This window comes from Zootoca vivipara, chromosome 8 (assembly GCF_963506605.1).
Source record: "Zootoca vivipara chromosome 8, rZooViv1.1, whole genome shotgun sequence".
Lineage (NCBI taxonomy): Eukaryota > Metazoa > Chordata > Lepidosauria > Squamata > Lacertidae > Zootoca > Zootoca vivipara.
Genome location: NC_083283.1, coordinates 29,199,199 through 29,224,892, shown reverse-complemented (window position 1 = coordinate 29,224,892; position 25,694 = coordinate 29,199,199). Strand labels below are relative to the sequence as shown.

General features: G+C 44.3%; 1 protein-coding gene across 1 annotated transcript in view; it reads left to right on the top strand.

Annotated features, from left to right (window-relative positions):
- The window catches only part of STMN2 (stathmin 2), a 39,341-nt gene extending 13,888 nt beyond the window's left edge, over window positions 1-25,453 (top strand). The window contains exons 2-5 of the mRNA XM_035126226.2: window positions 16,524-16,619; window positions 16,865-17,037; window positions 21,464-21,655; window positions 23,908-25,453. Coding sequence (XP_034982117.1) covers window positions 16,524-16,619; window positions 16,865-17,037; window positions 21,464-21,655; window positions 23,908-23,967 — 521 coding nt within the window. The 3' untranslated portion in view covers window positions 23,968-25,453. The remainder of the gene's footprint in view (window positions 1-16,523; window positions 16,620-16,864; window positions 17,038-21,463; window positions 21,656-23,907) is intronic.
- Window positions 25,454-25,694: the final 241 nt, after the last annotated feature.

Below are 25,694 nucleotides of genomic sequence, written 5' to 3'. Positions count from 1 at the left end.
ATGAACATTCTCTGCAGATTCTTAGAAAGTCCTTTAACTCATACAGCTGACAAATGCAAGTTGGTGCTTCTTTAAGAAGCCACTGCCAAGCAGTGTAGACTCAAGCCCCAAATATCTGAAAGACCACCTACTTCTCTAAAGATCCTCTTGGGTACTGAGATTGGCAGATGGGGTCCTCTTGGTAGTTCCTCCACCCTCAGAGGTTTGGGGTGGTGGCCTGGGAATGGGCATTCTCTGTGGTGGCCCCTAAGTTGTGGAATTCCCTCCCCACAGAACTGAGTCTGGCACCTTCATTATACAGCTTCCAGAGTATGCTGGAAACACACCTCTTTTCGCTGGTTTTTGACTCCTGGAGTACTGTATATATATTTTAGGACCCATCTTATTTTTTGTGGTTGTAAGTTGTTTAAAACTTTTTTTAATATTGTGTTTTAGTGTTTACATTTACATTTAATATTGTGTTTTAATGTTTACACCTTTACATACATAAGCCCTGGGGACATTACAATCTAGATAAATTTGTACTTAACTACTTAATTATGGGGTCGCAGGTGGTGCTGTGGGTTAAACCACTGAGCCTAGGGCTTGCTGATCAGAAGGTCGGCGGTTTGAATCCCTGTGACGGGGTGAGCTCCTGTTGCTCGGTCCCAGCTCCTGCCACTCGGTCCCAGCTCCTGCCAACCTAGCAGTTCGAAAGCACGTCAAAGTGCAAGTAGATAAATAGGGACCGCTCTGGCGGGAAGGTAAATGGCATTTCTGTGCACTGCTCTGGTTCGCCAGAAGCGGCTTTCTCATGCTGGCCACATGACCTGGAAGCTGTACGCCGGCTCCCTCGGCCAATAACGCGAGATGAGCACCGCAACCCCAGAGTCGCTCACGACTGGACCTAATGGTCAGGGGTCCCTTTACCTTTACTTAATTATGGGCACTGGTGATGTCTTTACCTCAAGCCAGTTTAAGAGTCTTTCCCTCTCTTCAGCGAACCCTAGGAGCTGTAGTCCTAAAGCAGGAACTAGGAATCTCTAACAGGGAATTGTCAGCATCTTCAGTAAACTACAATACCTAGGATTCTTTGAGAAAAGCCATGGCGACAGTTAAAGGGATAAGCTTGCAGTATAAAAATGCCAGCTGTATTCCATTCTGATTGTCATCAAGATAACATATGCAAATTCATGCTGATATGCCAGCAAGAGACTCAGCAAAAGGGTCTCAGCGAACAGTTGCTTTCATGTATTGCTTTTGTTTGCTTCTAATTGATTCACTTGCAGTTGTTTTGTAATTGTATATGTTCTACGATTCTATGTATTTACCAACTTCTGATTAAAGTCAGCCTATCACAGGCTACAGTTAACATATCATAGCCTTAGGAGAACAGCACCCGTGCTTCTCTGTTTAAATAACAGATGAGATGCTTAGTGTTAATAAGATGTAAATCACTTGCCTAGTCTGCAGCCAACACCTTTACATACATACAATTCTATCCCATGTATCTTCAAGAAATTCAGGTATCAGTCAGTACCTGAGAGTGAAAAAAGGCATTGACTAAGAGTGGACTTCTTTGAGAACTATGGATGCTTCTTCCAATTACCGTAGCACAGGGTGGTACCTACGGTATCATCACAACTTTTATGATGTAGATTAGGCTGACAGAGTAACTGGACAAATGTAACCAAGTGAAAGCTTCCCATGCAAGGTAATCAGGTTCCAGACTTGTGGAGCAGCCACCAAACAAGGCTCCTCTGTGCTCCCTTGTGTTGTTGTGGACTTGGACTTGTTGCATAAAGAGCCTGATGTCTGGGACTACAAGTATCAACTATCTTCTCCAATCTCTTGGACAGCTTTCATCCTGATATTTAGAAATGGATAATGAACAACAGTTTGCTGCCAGGATTCTCAAAACAGCCTAAGAAGAGTGCCTAGAGCAGTATTCTGGTTTCCAGCAATTTGCAACCAGAATGCCTCAGGAGATTATTGTTCATTCCTACCATCAGAGGTTGACCACCTTTTGGAATTTCTGCTGCTTTTCAATCCTTGATTGCTGCATAATTGCCTTGCTGATTTAAGAAGCAGCTTGAGTCCTTTGCTAGCGTTCACTTCGATCACATAAGGAAAACCATGCAAAGAAGGGGAGAGGCAGCCCCGCAAGCTCTGCCCCACCTATGCTGCATCACATCTGCACTGAAGGACATTCTTCCAAAGTGAGGAGGCTCTTCCTCTCATGGAAACTCCCAAGTCACACCTATAACTCCATAGGCAGAGGAGGCTCCTGATTTCAGAAGAATGACCTTCAAGGGAAGGTCATGTGCTGGAGAACATGACATAGGATAAACCCTGCAGCTGGATCAAACCAAGGACCCATCTAGCTCAACACTCACTTCTCACAGTGGCCAACCAGATGCCATTGGAGAGCCCTAAGCAGAACCTGAGCTCAAGAACACTCACCTCCCCACCTGCCACCTTCAGCAACTGATTCTTAAGAACCATGCTATTTCTGCCAGCATAGGGAACAAAAAGACTTGCCAAATGCATGATTTATTTATATATTTTATTTGTGAATCGGTTCCCATGAGGCATCTTGAAGCAATTTGCAATATCATTGTAAAGCAATTTACGAGATAATTATGTATTTGCCAACAGGATTCCTTGCCGGCCCTACACCAGAAGGTCCCAGGGCAGGTTATAAAATACAATATTCATTGCACAAGTGAATTGAAGGCCTGAACAGGCTTTTGGTGCCCCCCGGGGGCAAGGACAGCACAGAATTACAGTCCTTTTTAGTTTTTTTTTTTTTTGCTCTTTACCCTGCTTGACTGAAATGTAAGTAAATTCATTGTTTAAAGGATGCCTGGGCACATTTGATTCCCCCCTCCCTTTTTTAAAATTGATATCTATCTGGATGCAAATGCTAGGCTGCAGAGTCACATCCCCTCTCAGTCACATCAAAAGCCAGTGCAAGAGCCCTTGCTTTCCTCTGGTGGAAAATAAAAGGCACAATTAAAATTTCATTTTGCATTAGTGTTTGCATTCGCTCAGCAAAACCGACACATTAACTCATGTTTGAGAAGCGAACATAACAATAATGAGTCTAGGAATGGATTCTCTGTAGCTTGTTCAAACAGAACTGCAGGAATGAAGATACTGTAAAATGGCAATTTCAGGCCTTTGGGGATATTATTATCTTTTGGCATCGGTAAGCAAGCAATATTAGTATTACCTCAAGATCAAATCCTGTAAGTGCAGCACAAATAATTCAGCTTGGCAAGGGGTCAACATGGAAATAACAGAATGGCATATCAATCAGATCTCTATCCAGTGGTTTTTTAGGCATCCCAAAGAAGAAGTACAATGCCCATATACCTGTGCTTATTTTTTGCAACCTTATAAGCATCATAAATCCAGTCCCTTAACTATTCATTGTTAAGCACCCACCTGATCACTATGGGTTCTTTGGTCATTGTTTTCTCAATGGACACATACAAATTTCTGTTTTGAAGATTCATGCTGAGCAGTGCAAGAGAGCCATGGTGCAAGGATAAATTTCTGGCAGTGGTGGTGAGCCTGTCTGGCCCATGGACCTAATTAGGCTAGCCAGGCCTCTTCATTTGGCCTGCAAGACCATTTTGGCCAAGGCACACCCACATGCTTGACATGGGGCGTATAAAGATGTGGCTCAGCTGAAAAAGGGCTTTGCAAGCACCACAAATCATCTGATTGTCAGTGCCTACAAAGCATCATTTCACTTCCCCACACAATTTGATTTCAAACCACACAGGCAAATGAAAACTGGTCACCTGGTTTCACTGTGATTTCGTCACTGACAGATGGGCAGCCCCACTCACATGTCAAACTGGGCCCATGTGAGGTGGGGTGAGTTAAGAGTCTAGCCCAGGCACCCCCAAACTGCGGCCCTCCAGATGTTTTGGCCTACAACTCCCATGATCCCTAGCTAACAGGACCAGTGGTCAGGGATGATGGGAATTGTAGTCCAAAACACCTGGAGGGCCGAAGTTTGGAGATGCCTGGTCTAGCCTGTTGGCAATATCCAGCTTCCCACCCCTAGCCTATGAAGAGTATTTGGAGTCCTGATGATAGCTATGTTTAGATTGTCCAGCACAGTCAAACAGTCAGAATGTTGGGGCAGATGTACCTTGCAGCAAAGATATGTGCAGATTAGCATGTTGCTCAACAACTGGGACCCAGGTGGCGCTGTGGGTTAAACCACAGAGCCTAGGGCTTGCTGATCTGAAGGTCGGCGGTTCGAATCCCTGCAACGGGGTCAGCTCCTGTTGTTCGGTCCCAGCTGCTGCCCACCTAGCAGTTCGAAAGCACACCAAAGTGCAAGTAGATAAATAGGGACCGCTCCGGCGGGAAGGTAAACGGCATTTCCGTGCGCTGCTCTGGTTCACCAGAAGCAGCTTTGTCATGCTGGCCACATGACCCGGAAGCTGTCTGCGGACAGACGCCGGCTCTGTCGGCCTATAGAGCGAGATGAGCGCCGCAACTCCAGAGTCGGACACGACTGGACCTGATGATCAGGGGCACCTTTACCTTTACCTTTACAACAACTTGGCAGGAGCCTAAGGAGAGTTTATATACTGTGGCATGGTCTTTGCTTCGCCTTAATGGAAATGATTGACTACTAGTCTGAAGAAGTGTGCATGCACAAGAAATCTCATACCAATGACAAACTTAATTGGTCTCTAAGGTGCTACTGGAAGGATTTTTTAAAATTTTGTTTTGACTACTAGTTGACTTCAGGACAGTTGCCTTCAGGAGAAATAAAAGACAGTACATCTTCACATAGTGCATAGTTAAACTATGGAACTCACTCCCACAGGAAGCAGTGATTGATGACAACCAACTTACCGATAGATGGCTTTAAGAGTGGTATGACAGATGACACCTGTAGCATCAATTTCAGTACTCACAGATTCTCATATTCACAAACGCCAGCTCCCTCAGCCTGAAAAGCAATATGAACTCCACACCCCACACTTCACACCTTTGACTGGACTTAACCATCCAGGGGGCCTTTACCTTTTACCTATTTCCAGTCAGCTCTCCACATTTCTGCAGCAATCAGCATTTAAAAAAATTCAATCCTTTTTGTATGCAGCTTTGACTAATATACATATTTTGCAAGTGGTTTTCCCTAATGTAGTGCATACTATAAGAATGCTTTGCATTTAAAAAAAAAGGAAAAAGAATGCTTTGCATTTCCACAACAGTCTGCAGAATGTAGATTGGTTGTGAGCCAGAATAATTCATCTTAGATTTATGTGACTCCACCTATAATAGTAAAAGTCAGTTGATTTTTAGCACTCACATTGGGTCTGGAGCCCAATCTACACTATACATTTAAAGCAGTATCATACCACTTTAAACAATCATGGCTTCCCCACCAAAAATCCTAGGCACTGTAGTTTGTTAAGAGTGCAGAGATCTGTTAGGAGAGCCCTATTTCCTTCACAGAGCTACAGCTCCCAGAGTGGTTTTACAATTAATCTCTCTTCCCTTCTTAAAGTACTATGATACTGCTTTAAATATATTGTACAGGTGGGTCCACATTACATTTTTATTTATCCCTGCTTTTTATGGTCAAAAGTATGGAAGACAAGTAGTGACTGAAGTGAAATATCCACCCCTGAATTACTAGGAAATGGTCACTCACATGTCTCCGGTACTCTGATTTCGCTCTTCTACATGGCAGAAAATTAACCTTGAGAAGAATGGCTATTCCAGTGTTTCTCAACCTTTTTTGGGCCACGGCACACTTGTTCCATGAAAAAAATCACGAGGCACACCACCATTAAAAAAGTTAAAAAAATTAACTCTGTGCCGCCCTATATTGACTATATAATTATGACTGTAAGAAACACTTGCCAAATTACAAGGGCGCGCGCACTTCCAGGGGAGCTGCGGGGCGGCTCAAAGGCGAAAGGTTACCTTGGCTGCTGCTTGCGAGTAATTCCGGACCGCGAAGCCCAGCGTCCGCCGCGCAGCCATGGCGAAGGACGGGCGAAGGAGGCAGGGGAGGTGGAGCAACCTCAATGCGGCTTAAGGGGGGCCGGCGGCGGATCTGGAGCGCGCCTCCCTAGGGGGCCTCCCTGGACTCTAAAACCACCCTCCAGTCGTTTGCACTGAGCTTTGGGAAAGAGGAGGAGAAATATTGCTTTCCGGCGGGTCAGCGCTGCTTATTGGCGGCCGGCAGGCACGTGACAATGCAAATCGCCCTTCTCGTCGCCGCACGTCGCCGCACACCAGTCAGCGTCTCGCGGCACACTAGTGTGCCGTGGAACAGCGGTTGAGAAACGCTGGGCTATTCCATGTAGCCCTCTACTCCACAGTCTACTATATGTGCTAATTCTGCATGCCAGTCTTTGAGATTACATGCGGTCCCAGGGTTAATGACTTGCCTTCAGATCATAGAATCGTAGAAGAGTTGGAAGGGACCCTGAAGGCCACAGTGACATGAAGGTTCAAACCCCATTTCTGCTATTATCGTATTATGCACCTGGACAGAATGAAGCTTGAAGAGATACGTTTGCGATCAGAATTAACTAGTAGCCCAGTTAACAATGATAGTACCGCAAATTGAAGCACTTTTAAAATGTTTATTTCTGCCCGGCTGGCAGGTAGAGTGGGACCAGGGTCGTCACATTTTTGGTGGCAGCGTCGTGATCGAAATTCAAAGCTCACGCGCCTAGTTTGGTTTGAGTCTGTCAGGATTTTCCTGTGAGGAAAATGACTCACGTAAGAAAACCCAGAGAGGCAAAAGGAGATGAAAGAACGGAAGGGGCTGAGGGAAGCCCAGGTTCTGAGGTAGAAGTTATGAAACTACGAATTGAGATGGCCCGAATTGAAAGTGAGAGAGAAAAAGCTAGAATTGAAGCTGAGAGGGAAAAGATGGCATCTGAGGAGAGAATGCAGTCCGAGAGGTTAAGGGTTCAATTAGAACAGGACAGAATGAAGCTTGAAGAGATACGTTTGCGATCAGAATTAACTAGTAGCCCAGTTAACAATGATAGTACCGCAATTAATTTAAAAAGGTTCCCCAAATTTGGAAAAGACGATGATGTCGAATCGTTTCTATTTACCTTCGAACGCGTTTGTGTGGAATTTCAAATACCTGAGGAGAACTGGATGCTTTATTTAAGACCTCAAATTTGTGGGATACTAAGTGAAATTTATGCTGACCTGAGGGAAGAAGAGCTGTCAAGTTACCAAGTATTTAAGCAAAGGGTCAGGGTTCGATGTGGACTCACGGCTGAACAAAGCAGAAAGGCTTTTCGTGAGGCAAAAAAGGAACATAAAGAGACTTATGCCCAACTAGCTAGCCGCTTAGATAAATTACTTGACAGATGGATTCAAGGGAGTGGAGTGAAGGACTTTGATGAGTTAAAACAATTAATTTGTTTAGAACAATTTTTTAAGCAAATCCCTAGCAATTTACGTTGGTTCTTGAGGGATAAAAAACTGAAAACTGTGGCAGGGGTTGCCGAGGTCTTAGACGAACTACAAGGTGATTTCAATGAAATAGCATTCCCAAAACACTCACAGAAGGGTAATCCATGGAGAAACAGAGAAATTAAAGACAGGCAAGAAAATTTTCCTGTCAGGGAATCAGTTTCTGACAAGACAGGGTCTAAGAAAATCACTTGTTTTTTCTGTAATCGTGAGGGCCATGTACGTGCCAGGTGCCCCCTGCTGGTTAAGTCGCAAACTACACCTACTGCAGCTAAACAAGTAAAACTGGTAATGCAGTCACAGGAAAATAGCTCGCCTCAGACAGAAGGCTCAGAGAAATCAGACAGTCCAGCTGAGACTACTTCTAAGGTCTTACAGGTCTGGAGGGCTGAGCAGGAGTGCAACCAAGATTACATGGAGCCTATTGAATTAAATGGTCAGTCTTGTTTAGGTTTGAGGGACACAGGAGCAGAAGTCTCACTTGTCAAATCACAATTTGTTCCAAAGGAGCAGTACCTCAAGGGTCAGTCCTATAGTTTAAAAGGCATATGGGGCCCACATTTTGAAGTACCATTAGCTGAAGTTGATATTACCTACAAAGGATTTTGTGGCAAATGGAGAGTAGGAATCCTAAATGAATTGGAGGTACCCTTTTTAATAGGGAATGACCTAGCTAGTCAGAAGCACCGTATTCAAGTGATAACTAGGTCACAGTCTCAAGTCACTGAGAGTAATCCTCCTGCAGTTATAGAGTCACCCATAGAGCCTGGTGAGGATGAAGGGCTGATTAGCGTGCCAGTGGTCCAGGAGCACGGTGCCCAATTCTTGAGTGATCAAAAAGAGGATGAAACTATAAAAGAGCTGTGGGGTAAAGCACAAAGTCCTAATGCCGAAGTAACTGTGGAGAACCCCTGCTTATTTACCACCATTGAGGGAAGACTGTATAGAATTTCTAGGAGGAGGAAAACTGCTGCTGTTTGGGAAAGGAAGAAACAGTTAGTGTTGCCAAGAGCTTACCGGTTGCAAGTGCTACAAATGGCACACGACGCACCCTCAGCAGCGCATCTAGGCATTAGAAAGACTAGTGATAGAATCCAAGCAAGATTTTACTGGCCTGGGATGGGCAAGGACATCAAAGAGTATTGCAAGTCCTGTGTGATCTGCCAAAAAGCAGGCAAAAGAGCGGACAAAACGCGAGGCTTGTTACAGTCTATTCCCGTAATTACTGAGCCCTTTTCTAGAGTAGGAGTGGACATCCTCGGGCCTATCTCCAGAGTTACTAAAAGGGGGAATAAGTTTATTTTATGCCTAGTGGATTATGCTACGCGCTATCCAGAAGCAATACCTCTAAAGGACATTGACTCAAAGACTGTAGCAAAAGCCCTCATGTCGGTGTTCCTAAGGCTGGGATTCCCCAAGGAAATTATAACAGATTTAGGGACATCCTTCACGTCCAAGACCATGGAAGAGCTTTTAACTCTTTGTGGGGTTAAGCATGTTAAAACTACGGCTTATCATCCGCAGTCGAATGGCTTGACGGAGAAATTTAATTCGACCCTGAGCCGGATGCTAAAAACCTATTCCATCAATCATCCTAACGACTGGGATGAGAGGCTGCAACACTTCCTATTTGGTTATCGCGAAGTGCCGCAGGAGAGCACAGGGTTCAGTCCTATTTGAACTCCTATTTGGACGACAGCCACGAGGACCCCTAGACTTGATGAAAGCAGCGTGGTCAGGGGAGGAGCAGATCGACAGCCCTGATGTTGTGACGTATCTACAGGAGCTGCAGAGCGACCTTCAAGAGCTACGGGAGCAAGCTGCTCACAACTTGCAGCAGGCACAGCGTCGACAGAAGCAGTGGTATGATGCACACGCAAGAGACAGATCTTTCCAGCCTGGTGACAGTGTGCTCGTGTTAAGAACAAGACGTCGAAAGAAGTTGGAGATGTCGTGGGACGGTCCCTTCAAAGTGGTCGAGAGGATATCAGCGGTGAACTATTTGGTAGAGTTAGATGGGGAAGGGAACCGATGTAAAAACTTTCATGTAAATTTACTTAAGCCTTATTTTGACAGAAATAAGTTGGTGTTACAAGTAAAGGGGAAGATGACCCAAGGAATTCATTTAACTGGGTGGGGAGAGCTGAGTAAGGGCACAACTCTAGCAGAGGTGTCATTCGATGAAAGTCTGACCCCAGAGCAAAAGGAGCAGTTAAAAATAGTCCTTGCTCAGTTTGCTCAAATCTTCTCAAACATCCCAGGGAGGACCAACCTAGCAACTCATAAAATAGACACAGGGTAAGCACATAAGTGGGAAGGAAAACATCATAGCGGACGCTTTGTCTAGGTATATTTTTGAGAGGTATAGAATGGTGCAAAGTATTATATGAAACGGTGATAACCCTAGCAAAACATTTGTGCTTAGGAGTTATAATCTAACACATGCCAAACATGGTTTATCTGTGTACAAGTTTATGAGATGTTAATTTAGTTGACTTTGTAATATGAATGTTATAGAATGCATTGAAGTATTTTGGACCCCAAGCCCATTGCTTTGGCATTGCTCTAGTTAATTAAGAGCAAGCCGACGCAATGTCTTTGTGGTGGGGGAGATATGTGACAAATTGAAGCACTTTTAAAATGTTTATTTCTGCCCGGCTGGCAAAGAGTTAACCCACCTCCAGCCTGACTGGCATAGAACTCTGATGGGGGCGGGACTGTGCCCGGTTTGAGAGGAGGGAGTGTCGGTTTTGGTGAGTTAGGAGGGAGAGGGAGGAAGGTGTGGTGTGATGTTATGAGGTGGCTTATATGAAGACAGTTAAGAGGCTATGAAAACTTAAAGTTAAATGTTTGACTGAGTTTATTTTGTACAACTGGAACAAAGCTAATTAATAAATGACACGTTAAAGAATCACTTATGTTTTTAACACAATAAAACTTCATCTCTGTTTTTGCCAACAAGAGGTCCGTTTGTATTTTTCCAGCGAGGTACCAGGACTCACAGCCGTGGTGACTCAAGAGAGGGCCAAACTCACCTCAGGCAGGGAGGTGGTGGTTTGTGTCCTGAAGTTACACGGAGGAGGCTTAGAAGGGTAACCTGAGGTGCCAAGAAGTTGCCAGAGTGCCTAGGGCAAACTTCTACAGTGGGGGAATCCAACTGAGGGAGACCCTTTACAGGAGGCAAGAGGTTATTCCTGGGGGACAGCCTAGAGTTTCTTAAGGTACCAGGCCACGTAGGCTGGAAGGCTCTCCTTACTTAGAAACCCATCAGGAAAAGGGGTTTATTTTTGAGGCGGCAGGAGAAGAGGGTGGGTGTTTTCCCCTCTGGATTCCTGTGTCGCAGTGATAGTAAGGTAGAGTGGGACCAGGGTCGTCACAGCACCCCATGAGCAAGTTGTGTCGAAAGGCCTAAGGCTGCAATCTGCAACACTTTCCTGAAAGCAAGACCCATTGAACTCCATGGGAACTGACTTCTTACTATAAAAATGCATGTCCAGTTTCCTACTTGCGTTGTTGGGTGAATTGTGGGCTACTTCATGGTGTCGATCAGAGGTGGGGAATTGAAGGGCTGGATTTGAACAAGGCCAACCCTCCAAGAGTCCAATTCCCATAGTGGGTGAAGACAAAGGGAAAATAACAATAAAGAAGAAATGAAATGAAAAATTTAAATCACGTCTCTGAAAGAAGTGGGAGAGAGAGAGTGTCGCTAGCAACCAGGAAGTCTACTGACATCTACTGGAAGGAAATCAAGTCTCAGAAGAAGAAGAAAAATAATATAGTAGTACAGGTTTGATACACCAAGTTAGTCCATTCCCCTGCCAAAAGCAGCAGGGATGTGGGTGGAGGAAAGGCACCAAAACCAAACAGCACCTCAATTTCATCCAGATTCAAGGTGTTAAATGGACTGTCGAGCCCCAGCTGCAATCAGGAGCACATGGCATGAGCCATGGGATGTTCCCTAGTGCTCTAAGTGCAGGTTACATTATGTGATGCTGGATGATTGACAGTTGTGGGAGGGCTGGAGGGTGCAGACAAATAAAAGAACATACATGTTAACTCAATCAGTCGTTAACAAAAGGGGGGGGGGACACAGTGCTTAACATCACTTCCCCTTGTGACCATTGCCTATTACTATACAGTAGTTGTATTTTAACTGCCAGTCTAAACAGTTTTAGCAATCTAACAGAATAGTAGATATGGCAATGTTTTAAAAACTAGGGAAGGAAATATGAGGCTAATGCCTACCGTGTTTCTCATATTTTAAGGCATCCCTAAAAAATAAGGCATGGCAGGATTTTCATGACCTGGCGAAATATAAGGCATACCCCGAAAATAAGACGTAGCAGTACCGGGTTGTGGTGGGAGCAGGTCTGTACAAAATACGGTACCGTAAGAAGAAAAGGAAGATGCCTCCTCGGAACCGGATGCCGCTGCCACGTGGAGCTCCGTCCGAGTGGGAGCCAGCAAGAGCTGCAGCACGCACAGCAAGAGCTGCAGCAGGAGCCTCAGTGCGAAGCCCGGCTACGGTAGAGCCTCAGCGCGCGGCGCCGGGACCCTGCTAGACCCGCAGCTCAAGCCGCGCAAAGCCTGGCAGCCGGCAGGAGCCGCGGCGGGCAAAGAACAAAGGATTGGGACCCTGCTAAGCAAAGCCCCGGCAGCCGGCAGGAGCCTTAGCGGGCAGCGCGCAAAGCCCGGGAGCTGGCTGGAGCTGCAGCTCAAAGCGCGCGAAGCCCGGGAGCTGGCTGGAGCCGCAGCTCAAAGCGCACTATCGGTAAGCCCCGGCAGCCAGCAGGAGCCTTAGCAGGCAGTGCGCGAAGCCCGGGAGCTGGCTGGAGCCGCAGCTCAATAAGACATCCCTTGAAAATAAGCCATGTTGTGTTTTTTTGAGAAAAAAAATAAATATAAGACATGACTTATAATATGAGAAACACGGTAGTTCTAGGATTTCTACTAATGTAATTTTTCCATAACCATTTATTCATTGTGGTTGATCAGAAGCGTGAAACTCCACATTGTGAATCACAAAGGGAACAAAATTAAGAAATCTGCCCAGCAAATCTGTGTCGGTTTGACACTGAAAGGAAAATGCAGGCTTTACGCTGGCAGCATATTTAATACAAACCCAAAAGGCATATCTGAATCGCTTAACCTTCAGAATTCGAGAAACTGCTTTTGCCAATGGAATGACCGAGGGATCAATGTAAATGCAGTTATGATGCACTAAAGGAAATACGACCCTCGCGTGGCCCGCATTTCATGCTCCATCTAATTTGAACCTCCTGCCTCTGCCTCTCGTGGCGTCTCTCCCAAAGCAGAAAATGAAATTGGATTCAGGGTCGGGAACTCAAATGCATCCTGAAAGCCTGCCTAAGCAGCGAAAGGCTCTGCAACAGACAGCAAGGTGGGACTGAGCCAGAATATGGTTTCCCCTTTGAGGAATCAGCTATGCCTGTATGTGTGTCAGCAGGTTCCAGGAACCCTCTTGGTTGAGAGATTTTGTGAGTGATCTGTGAGTTTGTTTGGGCCCTGGGTGAGAGATGGGAGGCTGAGAGGTGCTGAACGTGCTGGAATAAGGATTTTTATATCCATATTTATTCATTCATCATTTGTATTAATGGTTTTATTGTGCATTTTTGTAACGCACTGCTGTTTTGTTTGCTGTTCGCTGCTTAGATATATTTTATGAATTAAGTGGTACAGGTGTCTAAATAAAATACATAAATAAGGTGGCCAAAGGGCGTTTTGTCTTTTGTCTCTAAATCATGCCTCCAGTGGTCTGCACTTTGTACCCTTCCTTAGATGTCTGTGCTTCGTGAAAACTCCATGACATCTTCAGTTGGGTTTTCTAGGAAGCTCAGAAAGATTGGGAGGCTGCCTACTCCTCACCTGGCAGCTGTTTGACGTTTTCCTTTTAAAGAAATCTGCATGGAAAGACTTTGCTAAAAATTAAAAGGAAGAAATTCTCTTAAAAATGAAAGTGGTGTGTGCACAGTCACAGGTGCTCAGCAAACAGCCTCCCCATGTTCCAGTTAAAGCTCTGAATGAACCTCTCCCATGTGGCCCTGAGTGTTGATGTTTTTTATGAAATGGAGAGACAATGTACGGTATTGTGAAGCAAAACAGTGAAGCATAGAGGGGTCTGCTCATTCTGCTTTTATGAACACAACAATATGCAAATTATGCTTTTCTTCCCTCCCTACATTAAAGTTGATTAAGCCATAGATGATAGATAGATAGATAGATAGATAGATAGATAGATAGATAGATAGATGGAAGGAAGGATAAAATTAGTGCGCAAATATCCACAGTGTTTATTTGACTGGGCCATCTGCAGGCATAGCAGTGTATGTCCATACATCCATCTCTGTACTGTAGGAAAAACTTAATCTGTGACCTCACTAAAAGCATTTCAATTCTATTTTATAATCTCAGGTCCAAACTATGTTAAATGTGTAGCTTGGCCTTGCATGATTCCTTTTTAAATTTTAAATAGCAGCTGCTGTGAAGGGAGTTGAGCAAGATTGGACTGCAGTGAGTGAAACAAGCCAACTTCAAACAATGGATTATAAAGTTGGCTTGTTTCAACAATCCACAGTTAATATTAGCTGCAGTTTAGAAGCAAAGGTCTCTGAGTTTCTAGGTGCCATTCTAATGGAGAGAAAACGAAGGGGTATGCAGAATCAAGGGTTACCACTGCGATAATAAACCATAGTTTCTTGTGACATGCAGATGTAGCCACGGTACAGTTTCGCTGTGAGATTCTTCCAAAGTTACCTCCTACTGAGATTTCTCTGATGGGGTTGTTTACATCCCATTCAGCTGCTACTTAGTTTTTGAAAGAATCACACAAACCCAGACTATACAACTCCAGTTTGGCCCCCAGACCGTATGAAATAATAATTGTGAAATAATAATAATAATAATTATACTCAAAACCAAACAAGACACTCTCAATTGTTAGCTAAAATTTCTGTTTAGATCTACAGTGTATGTTTCATGCAGCATTATTTAAATATAGTGCATTGTTATGTAGTTCATTCCTCAGATGTTTTGCATGCCACTCAGAGTTTACTATATTTTACTCAAAACCCTGGATTCAAAGAACTATGGACTTTGGACCTGCATTTAGACTCCCCATGTCATATTGCAGAACTCTTTTGAGACTGACAGGAGTTTGTGACATGGCAGTGAGGTAGGGGATTGATGAGAATGCCACTCAAATGGGGTAGGGGGGATACTGAAAGTAGGTTTCTGAATCCCGGCCAAAGTATATCCTATTAGTGTGTGTAGACCTTTTAACCACCCCCCGAAATAAATTCAGACAGGACTCAAATTTTGTTTGGTTTTTGGCAGAATTTAGGCCACAACTTTATTGATTACAATCAGGTGAGTGGTTGCATAGGCTCTGGTTCGACTAGCTCCCTGCACCCTTGCTGGCTCTGGGCACCAACCATAAGTCAGCCTCGGGTGAACACCTGGGACAGTGGCAAGCAGGCGCCCTGCTAGGCCTCCACCAAGATGTCCCCTGGACTCAGGCTCTGGGCACAACCCCTCACAGGAAAGACCAACCATGAGTCTGTGGATTCCTTTAGCGGAATACCCAACGCATAGGGATGGCTAGGCATCCTCCCACCCCTATCTACCTGAACCAGAGCCTATCCGCAACCTTACAAGTTGTGACGATTTGTACGCGGCAGGTGAAACCCAAATGGCACCAGCCAATCAGCCAAGTGGGGGAAATTCCTGCCGTGCCCCTGTCCTGGCGACAGGCGACACACGACGACATAGCAAGATCAAGCGCGCGAGCCCTAAATATAGGGAGAGGTGGGCGGGTGTTCCGATGCAAAGAGGAATCTCAGGGACACATGCATGGGCTTAAATAGAGGTCCCTCGATCGATTTGACTGGCGTCCCTCTGGCCCAGTTGCTCCCGGGATCGAGGGACCTCCAATAGGGCGTTGTGGTCATCCAAACATTCCCACCCACAACACAGGGTCTGGTTGCCAGGTCGCACCACAACACATGCCCTCTTGTTAGGGAGGACCCGATTTACAGTCTTGCCAAGAAACATGCAGGTTAGATATTGATGTACTTGCTACATATATGAAACAGACAGTTCAAGGCTAGAAGTTTTCTTTGCATTCACATAAGCTGGACCTTGGAGGGGAGGTCTCAATACTTGAACAGTTGGCACTGTGGTGCTGGATCCTGGCTTCATAAATGCAGATTGGCATACATTCTATGTTCCAATTTTTCTCCCCTCTCCACAGCAGAGAACTGACCAATAAAAGCCATCAGAAAGACCTATGCATAGATGCCAACTCCATATGGCTGAGGTGTCTTCAGACCCTTCCCCCAAAGTCTGTTGGGATGGGGCTGAGTGCCCCACCGCCACCTTGAAGGGCTGGGCTTCATGGTGGTAGGCCTCACCGGGCCTTGTTGCAGCAGCAGGCCTGGCTACACCTCATGTCACACATCACATGTGTGTGTGACAGCATACTGTGCATCATGTGTGTGACATCACACACGCATGACAGTGCCTATCCCTTCCATGTTGGGCAGAACTCAGGTGCTTCTGGACCTACGTGAGAGACTTGGGAAAGGAGAGGCTGAAACAAAACTTAAATCCTCAGTGCCCTTGGTGGAAAGACTTTATTCTTTCACTTCTCATTGGAAATAAACAGTTATCAGTCTTTAACTGCCCATAAGTGAAAGACGATCCCTGATGGGTGAGGGGGGGGGGAAGACAGAAACTGCAGCCTTAGTCATATTTACTGCTACTGGCATGATGAGTGTGTGTGTGTGTGTGTAGTGTGTGTGTGTGAGAGAGAGAGAGAGAGAGAGAGATCAAAGATTATTCAATGCAGAATAAATTATTTTAAAAAAACATCATTTATGAGAAATCTTTCATCTTCTTAGATATTTTTTCACAAAGTTTTAGTTGAGCAATTCATTTTGCAGATCTACCAGCAACACTAATTGCCATTTATATTAAACATTCTGTAAGACAGGAATCGGGAAAGGTGAAACAGATTAATACAGTCTCTTTCATTTCAGCCTACAAGGAAAAGATGAAGGAGCTGTCGATGCTTTCTTTGATCTGCTCCTGTTTTTACCCTGAACCTCGCAACCTGAACATATACACATATGATGGTGAGTAACTTTCAGTGGATATTCTTTGGTTATTTCAGTGGATATTCCTTGGGCTGCCTTTTATAAGAGGTGTCACCCCACCCTTATATATAGTGTGTGTGTGTGCGCGCGCGCACACACCATATATTTTCTAATGTCTGTAGCAGCCCAAGAAGCCATGTGCATTATCTGTTGCCATTGCTCTTTTATCAGCACAGATTACTAGCACAATATTGGGTTGAGATATTTTAACTTTTCCTTTACAGACATGGAAGTGAAACAGATCAACAAGCGTGCCTCTGGCCAAGCTTTTGAGCTGATCTTGAAGCCACCTTCTCCAGTCTCAGAAGCACCACGGACTTTAGCCTCTCCAAAGAAGAAAGATCTGTCCCTTGGAGAGATCCAGAAAAAGCTGGAAGCTGCAGAGGAGAGGAGAAAGGTATCTAGCCACTTACTTCAGGGTCAAAACACGTAACTGGGAGGAGGAGGAGGGATCCATTTAAGTTAATCTACTTGCAATCCATGTCATTACTGGCACCAAAAATGGTGAAGCACTTTTAAGACTAGTTGATTTATTGTGGCATATGCTTTTTGTAGACCAGAGCCCACAGCACCAGAAAACATATGTCATGGTAAATCTATTTGTGTCCAAGACTCCCGTGGGATTCCTAGTTGTTTAGAGTTCTTACACTGTCCCCCAAAGGCAAGAGTGGGAAACAACACTTCAAAATGAAGTTAGACATATAGGAGAGCTAATATTGTGTATGTGTGTGTACTATTGCTGTTACTGCTACTACTATGCTTTAAACGATTTAAATACCACCTAAGTGCAATAGTCTCTAAGTGGTATACTGTACAGGAAATACAATTCAGAAAAGGTAAAAATCAGTCCCTACACATTCAAGAAATCGATAGATCACTTGCTTTTTCACATATCCCAATCTTGTACCTAGTTTCTCATTCACATTCCTCCCCACTCAGATCAATAGCACTCACCTATGTACAATTGGTATCAAGTTTACACCTGAAGAGAGGGACGCAGGTGGCGCTGTGGGTTAAACCACTGAGCCTAGGGCTTGCTGATCAGAAGGTTGGCGGTTCAAATCCCTGTGACGGGGTGAGCTCCCGTTGCTCGGTCCCAGCTCCTGCCAATCTAGCAGTTTGAAAGCCTGTCAAAGTGCAAGTAAATAAATAGGTACCGCTACAGCGGGAAGGTAAACGGTGTTTCCGTGTGCTGCTCTGGTTTGCCAGAAGCGGCTTTGTCATGCTGGCCACATGACCTGGAAGCTATACGTCGCCTCCCTCAGCCAATAATGCAAGATGAGCGCCGCAACCCCAGAGTCGGTCTCGACTGGATCTAATGGTCAGGGGTCCCTTTACCTTTACCTTACAAGACTACAGGCTTGCTTGCAGGTTACACTGAGCACAGGTGCAAGGCATCTCCACACAAGTACAAGTGGTTGTTTGGAAGAATGTGCACTTTTTGATTTGGACGACTCCACTGTTGTGTACACAGACCGCACACGCAAACACTACCAAGTGATTAACTGTACAAGTGTACAGCTCAACTTTTTGTGTATACATATTGTTCACTTGTTGAATGTAGTGTGTGAACTCCCTGTCATGATACCTATGAACTATTTCAGATGTCATGATAACCATGGCTTATTTCCTCTGCCATTTCCACCTCTGTCATAATTAGCTACAGTTTAGCTTGTCATCTAAACTCTGAATTGAAGCTATGGTGGTGCTACTAGTATATGGTTGGCTGTATAATTATTAGCACCAGTGCCTATAGTAGTATTTATATTATTTCACATCCACCCCTCTCATTTTCAAGAACCACAAATAAAATCCATCCAAATATATGGTCCCCAATACACTAAAAAAAATGTTTCTGAATATCAGTGAAAGACAGAATTAATGCCATAGCATCTATTACCCAGTCCTTCCCCAACTGAGTGTCCTTCAAATATTTTGGATAGCTGTGGCTGATGGGAGTTATAGTCCAAAAAATCTGGAGGGGATCACATTGGGAAAGGTTTCTATAACCACTGGACTCAAAATACTAGCTGTTAAACCAGCTTCCAAGGTTTTAAAAGCAAAGATTGAGTTGTACAGTAGGATCTTCCTTAGCCAGAACATTGATATGAAAATTATATTCCAAAGGGATTCATATTCTTAGTAGCTTTTGGATTATGGTGCAGAAATTACATGTGATCCTATTAATGGATTTGCATTTGTGTGAAAGGTAATTGAGAAGCCCCTGCTGTTTAACATTCCATAGAATTGGGGATAATGTTCACCCTTTTAAGCATTCATGCTGTCAGCTGTTCAGTGGCCATCTTTTGCTTGTTAATATCACTCACCATAATGACTATATGCAAAAGAAGCTTCCACCTAATCATCAGCAAAATCTTCTCTGTTACAGCAGATGGGCAATGCCATCCGATTTCCTTTTCTAGTCTATGAATGCGGAAGCTAAATAAACCTTTATTTTGAATCTTTATTTTAAAACAAGCCAGTGGGAAGGGGAGGTATATGCCTCCTCCTTTGCTTCTTACTTAAATATACTAGAATACTGTTCATGATCTCCTTTTCTGTTAGGTTCAGGGATCTCAAGCAAAACAAGCACCTCTGCCCATGACCCGCTCTCTCAAAGCTTGTGTTTAATCTCAGAATTTATTGAGCTCAGATAGAGAATACAAACTTGCCCCACTATATAGTTACATCTACAGCTATGCTCAGATTCTTTTTGACTGTGGGGAAGAATACTTTGGGGCTAGTTTAGGAGCTCATTCCTGACTCTTCAATTGATCTGCTTGGACCAAGCCACTAGTAAATTCAACAGTGTGGTGTGTTAGCTCAGTCATGTGGGCAGCTCAGATCTTTCTGAGATCTTCTGAACTGGAAATTGGCCCCTCGCAGTCTGAACCCATACAAGCAAGATGACACACACACACACACACCAGTCTTAAAAACCACTAGGCTGATGGAAATCACTGCACATATTAGTTCTCTCCTCATGGCGAGCTGACTGTATCCGTTTCACATACCATGTGCAGGATTTTATTGTTTTCTTGCCATGTTTAATGAGCAAACTAGACAAGACAGCAGGAGATATAAAACTGGAGCTGGTAAGTGAAAGTAAATGCAACTATCGTGGAGCGGGGAGATATAGTAACTGTATGCTTCCCCTGAAGGGCAAATAACAGCTCTAGGGAGGATGTGAATTGTAATAAGTGCGTGAGGGAAAGGGTTAACTCTTCTCCCTCCAGTGCCATATTCCCATTATCTTTCTCCTTTTGAAAAACTGTAGGGTCTTTAATCATAGACTTCTCACTGCCTTATATCACTGGAGCCCAATTCACTTTCAGAGTAGTTAATGGTGGGGTGTGTGTGTGTGTGTAAATACGCACCTGAAGTGGTGTGTACAGCAGGTGTGAGGAACCTTTGAACCTCCAGATGTTGCTGAACTACACTTCCCATCAGTCCTAGCAAACATGGCCAATAATCAAGGCTGATGGGAATTGTAGTCTAGCGATTTCCGAGGAGCCAAAGGTTCCCCACACCTGTTGTATGTAATGGGTAACATATAGACAGCCATTCAGTGTACATGCAATTTCAACCAGATGTCATCATCTGACACCAGTCCACAGGTTGTGTGAATCATCCCCCAGCTGACAGTAAAGGCCAGCTTCACGACACAAAATAACCTTGAGAATTTGGGTCATGCCCATATGCTACCTTTGAATATTTAATCAATATTTAGATGAATAAAGTTAAATACGGAAAGTGTCTAGGAGAGATTTTTAAATGCAGGTAGTTTTGTCCACCCGTTCAAAACAACCCAAACAGTAATGTAATAATGCCTGTATTAAGGATGAAAGCCAACAGTTAACTTCAATGGGGAAGGGCTGGCCATTGCCTTTTTGCTTAACAACTTGCAGCAGGAAGAAGAGTCTTATAAACTCAAAAGCTAGCTCGCTGTTTCTGTAACTGTTAGTGGGTGGTAATCAAGACAGTATGCTATCACTAAAGTATCCAATGGTTATAAACACATTCCAGCTCGTTAGCTAAGAAAAATTACTTTCGGTAACTCCTTGGGTTTGAAGCCAGATTAAACAACAAAACATTTGGGGCATGGTGAAATCATGAATTCCGTAGGATATGGAGGGAATGTGAACTTCCGAGACAATTTGCAATCAAGTAAACAAATGTACAGTACTGTGAAATACTGTACATAACTTGAGTGAAATACAAAATGCACAGGCTGTGATCTAGCAGTGGCTCCCACCAGAGGGAGCCATTTCTGTTGATTTCTCTGCCTTCTGACAGTATCCCTTTGCCCCTTCCCAAAATAATGGGAAGGTGAACCCCCTGAAACAATATGAGATGTGGTGCTAGACTGCAGGAGGAAGGGGAAGCTGGTGCATAAGAAGCATAACTCCCAATCAAACTGTAGTTTTTAAAGAAGCCCATAAAATTTGCCTACAACCCCATACAGAACAACAAAAATAGAATGGCATAATATTTGGAGGAGGTTCTGTTAGTATGAGTGCTGCTCAGGGATTCATGTTTGTCAGATGCTCTAAAAAATTCTCAGACATTTTTATTTGCATTTCAGACCAGAGGTGGGGGACCTGTGACCACACACCATTGGACTACAACTCCCATAATCCCTTATTACCCATGCCAGCTGTGGTTTATGGGAGTTGGAGTCCAACAGCATCTGGGAGGCCACACAGTTTCACCATCCTTGCTTTAGACAAACTGAAGTTGACATATTTTCCTTCCAACCTTGGCTGAATGCTTTTCAAACAGACTGTCCCCTTGGATCTCTTTCTTTCCCCTGCCTTCCACAGTCCCAGGAGGCCGTGGTGCTGAAACAACTGGCAGAAAAGAGAGAACATGAACGAGAAGTCCTTCAGAAGGCTATGGAGGAGAACAATAACTTCAGCAAAATGGCAGAGGAAAAACTGATACTGAAAATGGAACAGATCAAAGAAAACCGTGAAGCTAACTTAGCTGCTCTTATTGAACGCCTCCAGGAGAAGGTAACCAGGCTAGGATTATTTTGGGAGGGGGCAAGTGGTCACCTGTATTTCAGTATGCATGGTGGGCATTTTAGTCCAAAACATCTGGACTGAATTCATGTGACAGTTTACTCCATTCCCCCAATGTTTCCTTAACTACTAATTTCTGCATTACAGGTAGGTAGCCGTGTTGGTCTGAGTCGAAACAAAATAAAAAAATTCCTTCAGTAGCACCTTAAAGACCAACTAAGTTTTTATTTTGGTATGAGCTTTCGTGTGCATGCACACTTCGTCAGATACGAATTTCTGCATTGTATTTGAACGTTCACATGACATAAAAGGCACTTCTGGAAAACTAAGGGAATATAGTGCATGCTTAGTGCTCATTTCCATGTTACTTGATTCCAGGGAAAAAATCCATTAAATCCCTAAACCCAGAAAATCAGGGGAGTAAAGTGATGTAATTTGAGGTGGTATGCCAGCATACAGTTCTTTCTTGATGTTTTCATGGGGGAATCATGCATGAATAGAAGGTGTATGTGCAGAAAGAGCAGGTAGCATTTGTTGTCATGTCAAACCACACCCACTGGTGTGAATAAAATTTAGCACAACATGCCAGTTTCATCACTCAAAAAGCCACAGTTCCCTAATGCATCGGGTACTGCATTGCAAAAGGAACGTCAGAAAACGGGACAGAAGTGCAGAGTATTATAATTAGAAAAACTAAACCAAGATGCCTCGTGTCTTAATGCAGCCCGGAGGGCGCCAGATTGGGAAAGGCTGCCCAGGTGCTAAAGGCGAAGAGAGAAACAGCCAAAGAAAGCTGTGTAGGCATGGGGGAAATGCCCTCTGCTTTCCCCAGGAGGTATAGAAAAGGGACCAAAGGCAGCAGACATGCTTTCAGCTTATTTCCTGCCTCAGTCTAAAGGTGACTTTTGATGTCCCAAAGATGTCATAACTTTCTTTCAGATGGATTCAGAGATAAGCGTGCAAAGATGGCATGTGGTGTGGATGCACAATCATGTCTGCTTACCTTCCACCCTCTCAGGTGTGCCTAGCCTGAATCTAATACAGGGCACCCAGCTCCCACCAGGCAGCATAACTAATAATGAGGATGGGAGTCCAACAACCTCTGAAGGGGGAATCAGTATGGAGAAGGCTGCTCTAGACCAACTACCTGTCCACACAGTGGACATCATATTTGGTAGTGTCTATACCCACTTAGGTAGGTATAGTGCAGGTGGCGCTGTGGGTTAAACCACTGAGCCTAGGGCTTCCTGATCAGAAGGTCGGCGGTTCGAATCCCTGCGACGGGGTGAGCTCCCGTTGCTCGGTCCCAGCTCCTGCCAACCTAGCAGTTCGAAAGCACATCAAAGTGCAAGTAGATAAATAGGTACCGCTACAGCGGGAAGGTAAACGGCATTTCTGTGTGCTGCTCTGGTTTGCCAGAAGTGGCTTTGTCATGCTGGCCACATGACCTGGAAGCTATACGCCGGCTCCCTCGGCCAATAACACGAGATGAGCACCGCAACCCCAGAGTCGATCACGACTGGACCTAATGGTCAGGGGTCCCTTTATCTTTTTATACCCACTTAAGTACCATTTATGTTGACCCATGTTAATGACTCCAGAAATTCCATGTGGAAGTTCATTGAACCTGGAGGACAGGACCACATGTGACTCTGCTCCCTACCAAGCACAGCTGCTTCACACTTACAGGGTGGCCCAAACCCTCTTTCTATCTCCATTCTGCAGTTCCTTCTAATCCAAAGAGGAATGGAAAGGAGCACTAGTTATCCTAGCCAAGAGCATAGGTTATATTCTACCTCAGAGGTGGGGAACCAGTGGGCCTCCAGACTACAATTCCACATTATCTCTGATTGTTGCCAATGTTGGCTGTGGTTGATGGAAAGTGGATTTGAACAACATCTGAAGGACTACCAGAGGTTCCCTGCCTGTTCTACCTAGTTTAAAATGCTTCTAATGTCCTTGCTTACTTTGCAGTCCATGAAACCAAATAATGGTTGTCTTCTAAAATTCTTTTGGGAAAAACATAGGAAGGTGGGGTTTGAGAGCAGTACATGTGAAAAGGATCTAGGAGTCTCCTTCTTTGGAGGTCTTTAAGCAGAGGCTTGACAGCCACCTGTCAGGAATGGTTTGATGGTGTTTCCTGCTTGGCAGGGGGTTGGACTGGATGGCCCTTGTGGTCTCTTCCAACTCTATGATTCTAAATATTTCCTGTTTTTGTTTTTATTTTATTTTCTTCTTCCTAGGAGAGGCATGCTGCAGAGGTCCGCAGAAACAAGGAGCTCCAGGTGGAACTGTCTGGCTGAGCCCAGCAGTGGAGAGGGTGGGATAAGTCCCCACCCCTCCTCAAACTCCCCTGCCTACAGATCATGAGATATTAGTATGGGAAATGTATGACACGGTTTAAAAAAGAAGAAGAATCAAGAACTCAATAGAAAACAAAACAAAATAAAACAATGCAGTTTTTGCAGAATGATTTGCTTGATGTTTAAAAATAAAACTTGGATCTTATTTTGTAAATACTTACATTTTTGTTAAAAAATACAAGTATTGCATTATGCAAGTTATTTCATAATCTTTACATGTCCTGTAACAGGCTTTTGATGTTGTCTGTTTCCATTTGGTTGAATTTGTTAGATCTGTTCCTATGAAGTTCCCTGCAGCAACCTCCATGCATTCCAAGTGAGCATCCAAGTCAGTGGAAGGTCTATGGTGCTAGAGTCTAGCCATTGCTTAATTACCTAGAAAGGTTTGCGATCAATACACTTCCTTAAAACAATAAGCAAATTACAGGCATTGGGACTTGACAGAGCAGTCCTGAAACACGCCCCCTGAATCATTAAGCCGTCATGTTTTAATTACAGCCTCAGTGCTCCACTAAACAACAACAACAAAATTGCAGTGCGCCACACATCTCTTGTTACATCTCTACACAGAAGTCAGACCCCATCAAATTCAATGGGACTTAACACCCATTGGAGAAGGTAAGAAAAGCCTGCAGGCATAAACACACTTACAAAGGAGTAAGCACCACTGAACACAGTAAGACTTACTTCTGAGTAAACATGCACAGCGTCGTGCTGCAAATTAGTATTCACAGGAACAATTTCTTCTGCCTTTCGAAGAAAAATGCTTCTGTTTTTCAAAGGCAAGTGTCACTGACAAGGAGGCAAGCAGAAGCAAGTTTTGACTTTTTAAAAAATAGGCATTACATGCAGCTGAGAATGACCAATCATATATCTGGCCAAAAGAAGCTTGGGTTTGGGGGAAGCTGGATTTTAAAATAACTCAAAATCTGCCTCTTCACCGATGAAGAAATTATTTAACTTGAGTCGAGAAGCTTTTAAGTGTAGATGCTGTGACCTGTTCTATTTCTCTTAGGCCACAGTCCTGCCCACCATTGCTAAAATCAGTGGGGCAGCCAGGTGCACTTTTGTGGGCAGGATTCAAGCCTTAATCTGTTTCATTACAGTACAAGATGCTCTGTAGGACATTTTTCATCCAGACTCCACAAGCTTATTTTTAATCCTGCTGACTTCTCCTCTCCTGCCTAGTTTTAAAAAGATACCAAGAATGACAAGGGCTGAAGCAGCAGGAGCGACTAGTAGCCAGGATGCTTGGTCCAGGTGTGGCATCGCCCACCTGCTTTCCCCATAGATCTGCCAGTTTGAAGTTGTCCTTCTCCCTCCTGGGAATTGCTGCCTGCATAGTCTACTCTTCATTTGTGCTATTTTTCCTGTATGTCATTGTGAGCAAGCTGTGATTAATAAAGAATTGGGGTTCTGTGAACTGAAAAAGGACTGGTCTGTTGACTCGCTCATTCCCTTCTCCCAGCGTGAAAAGTGTCGGTCCATATATAAGCTAAGAGTGTGGAAGGGGAAAATATCTGTTTCATTTGTCCAATTGTTTCACTTCATACCCCCAGGCATTTTGACTTGCCTTTGTTCATTGATTGTGATTGTTTCTGTGCGGCATTTTCCAACCAAAGGGCATTTCCCATCCAAATGACACAGGGCATCAGAACACCCAAATT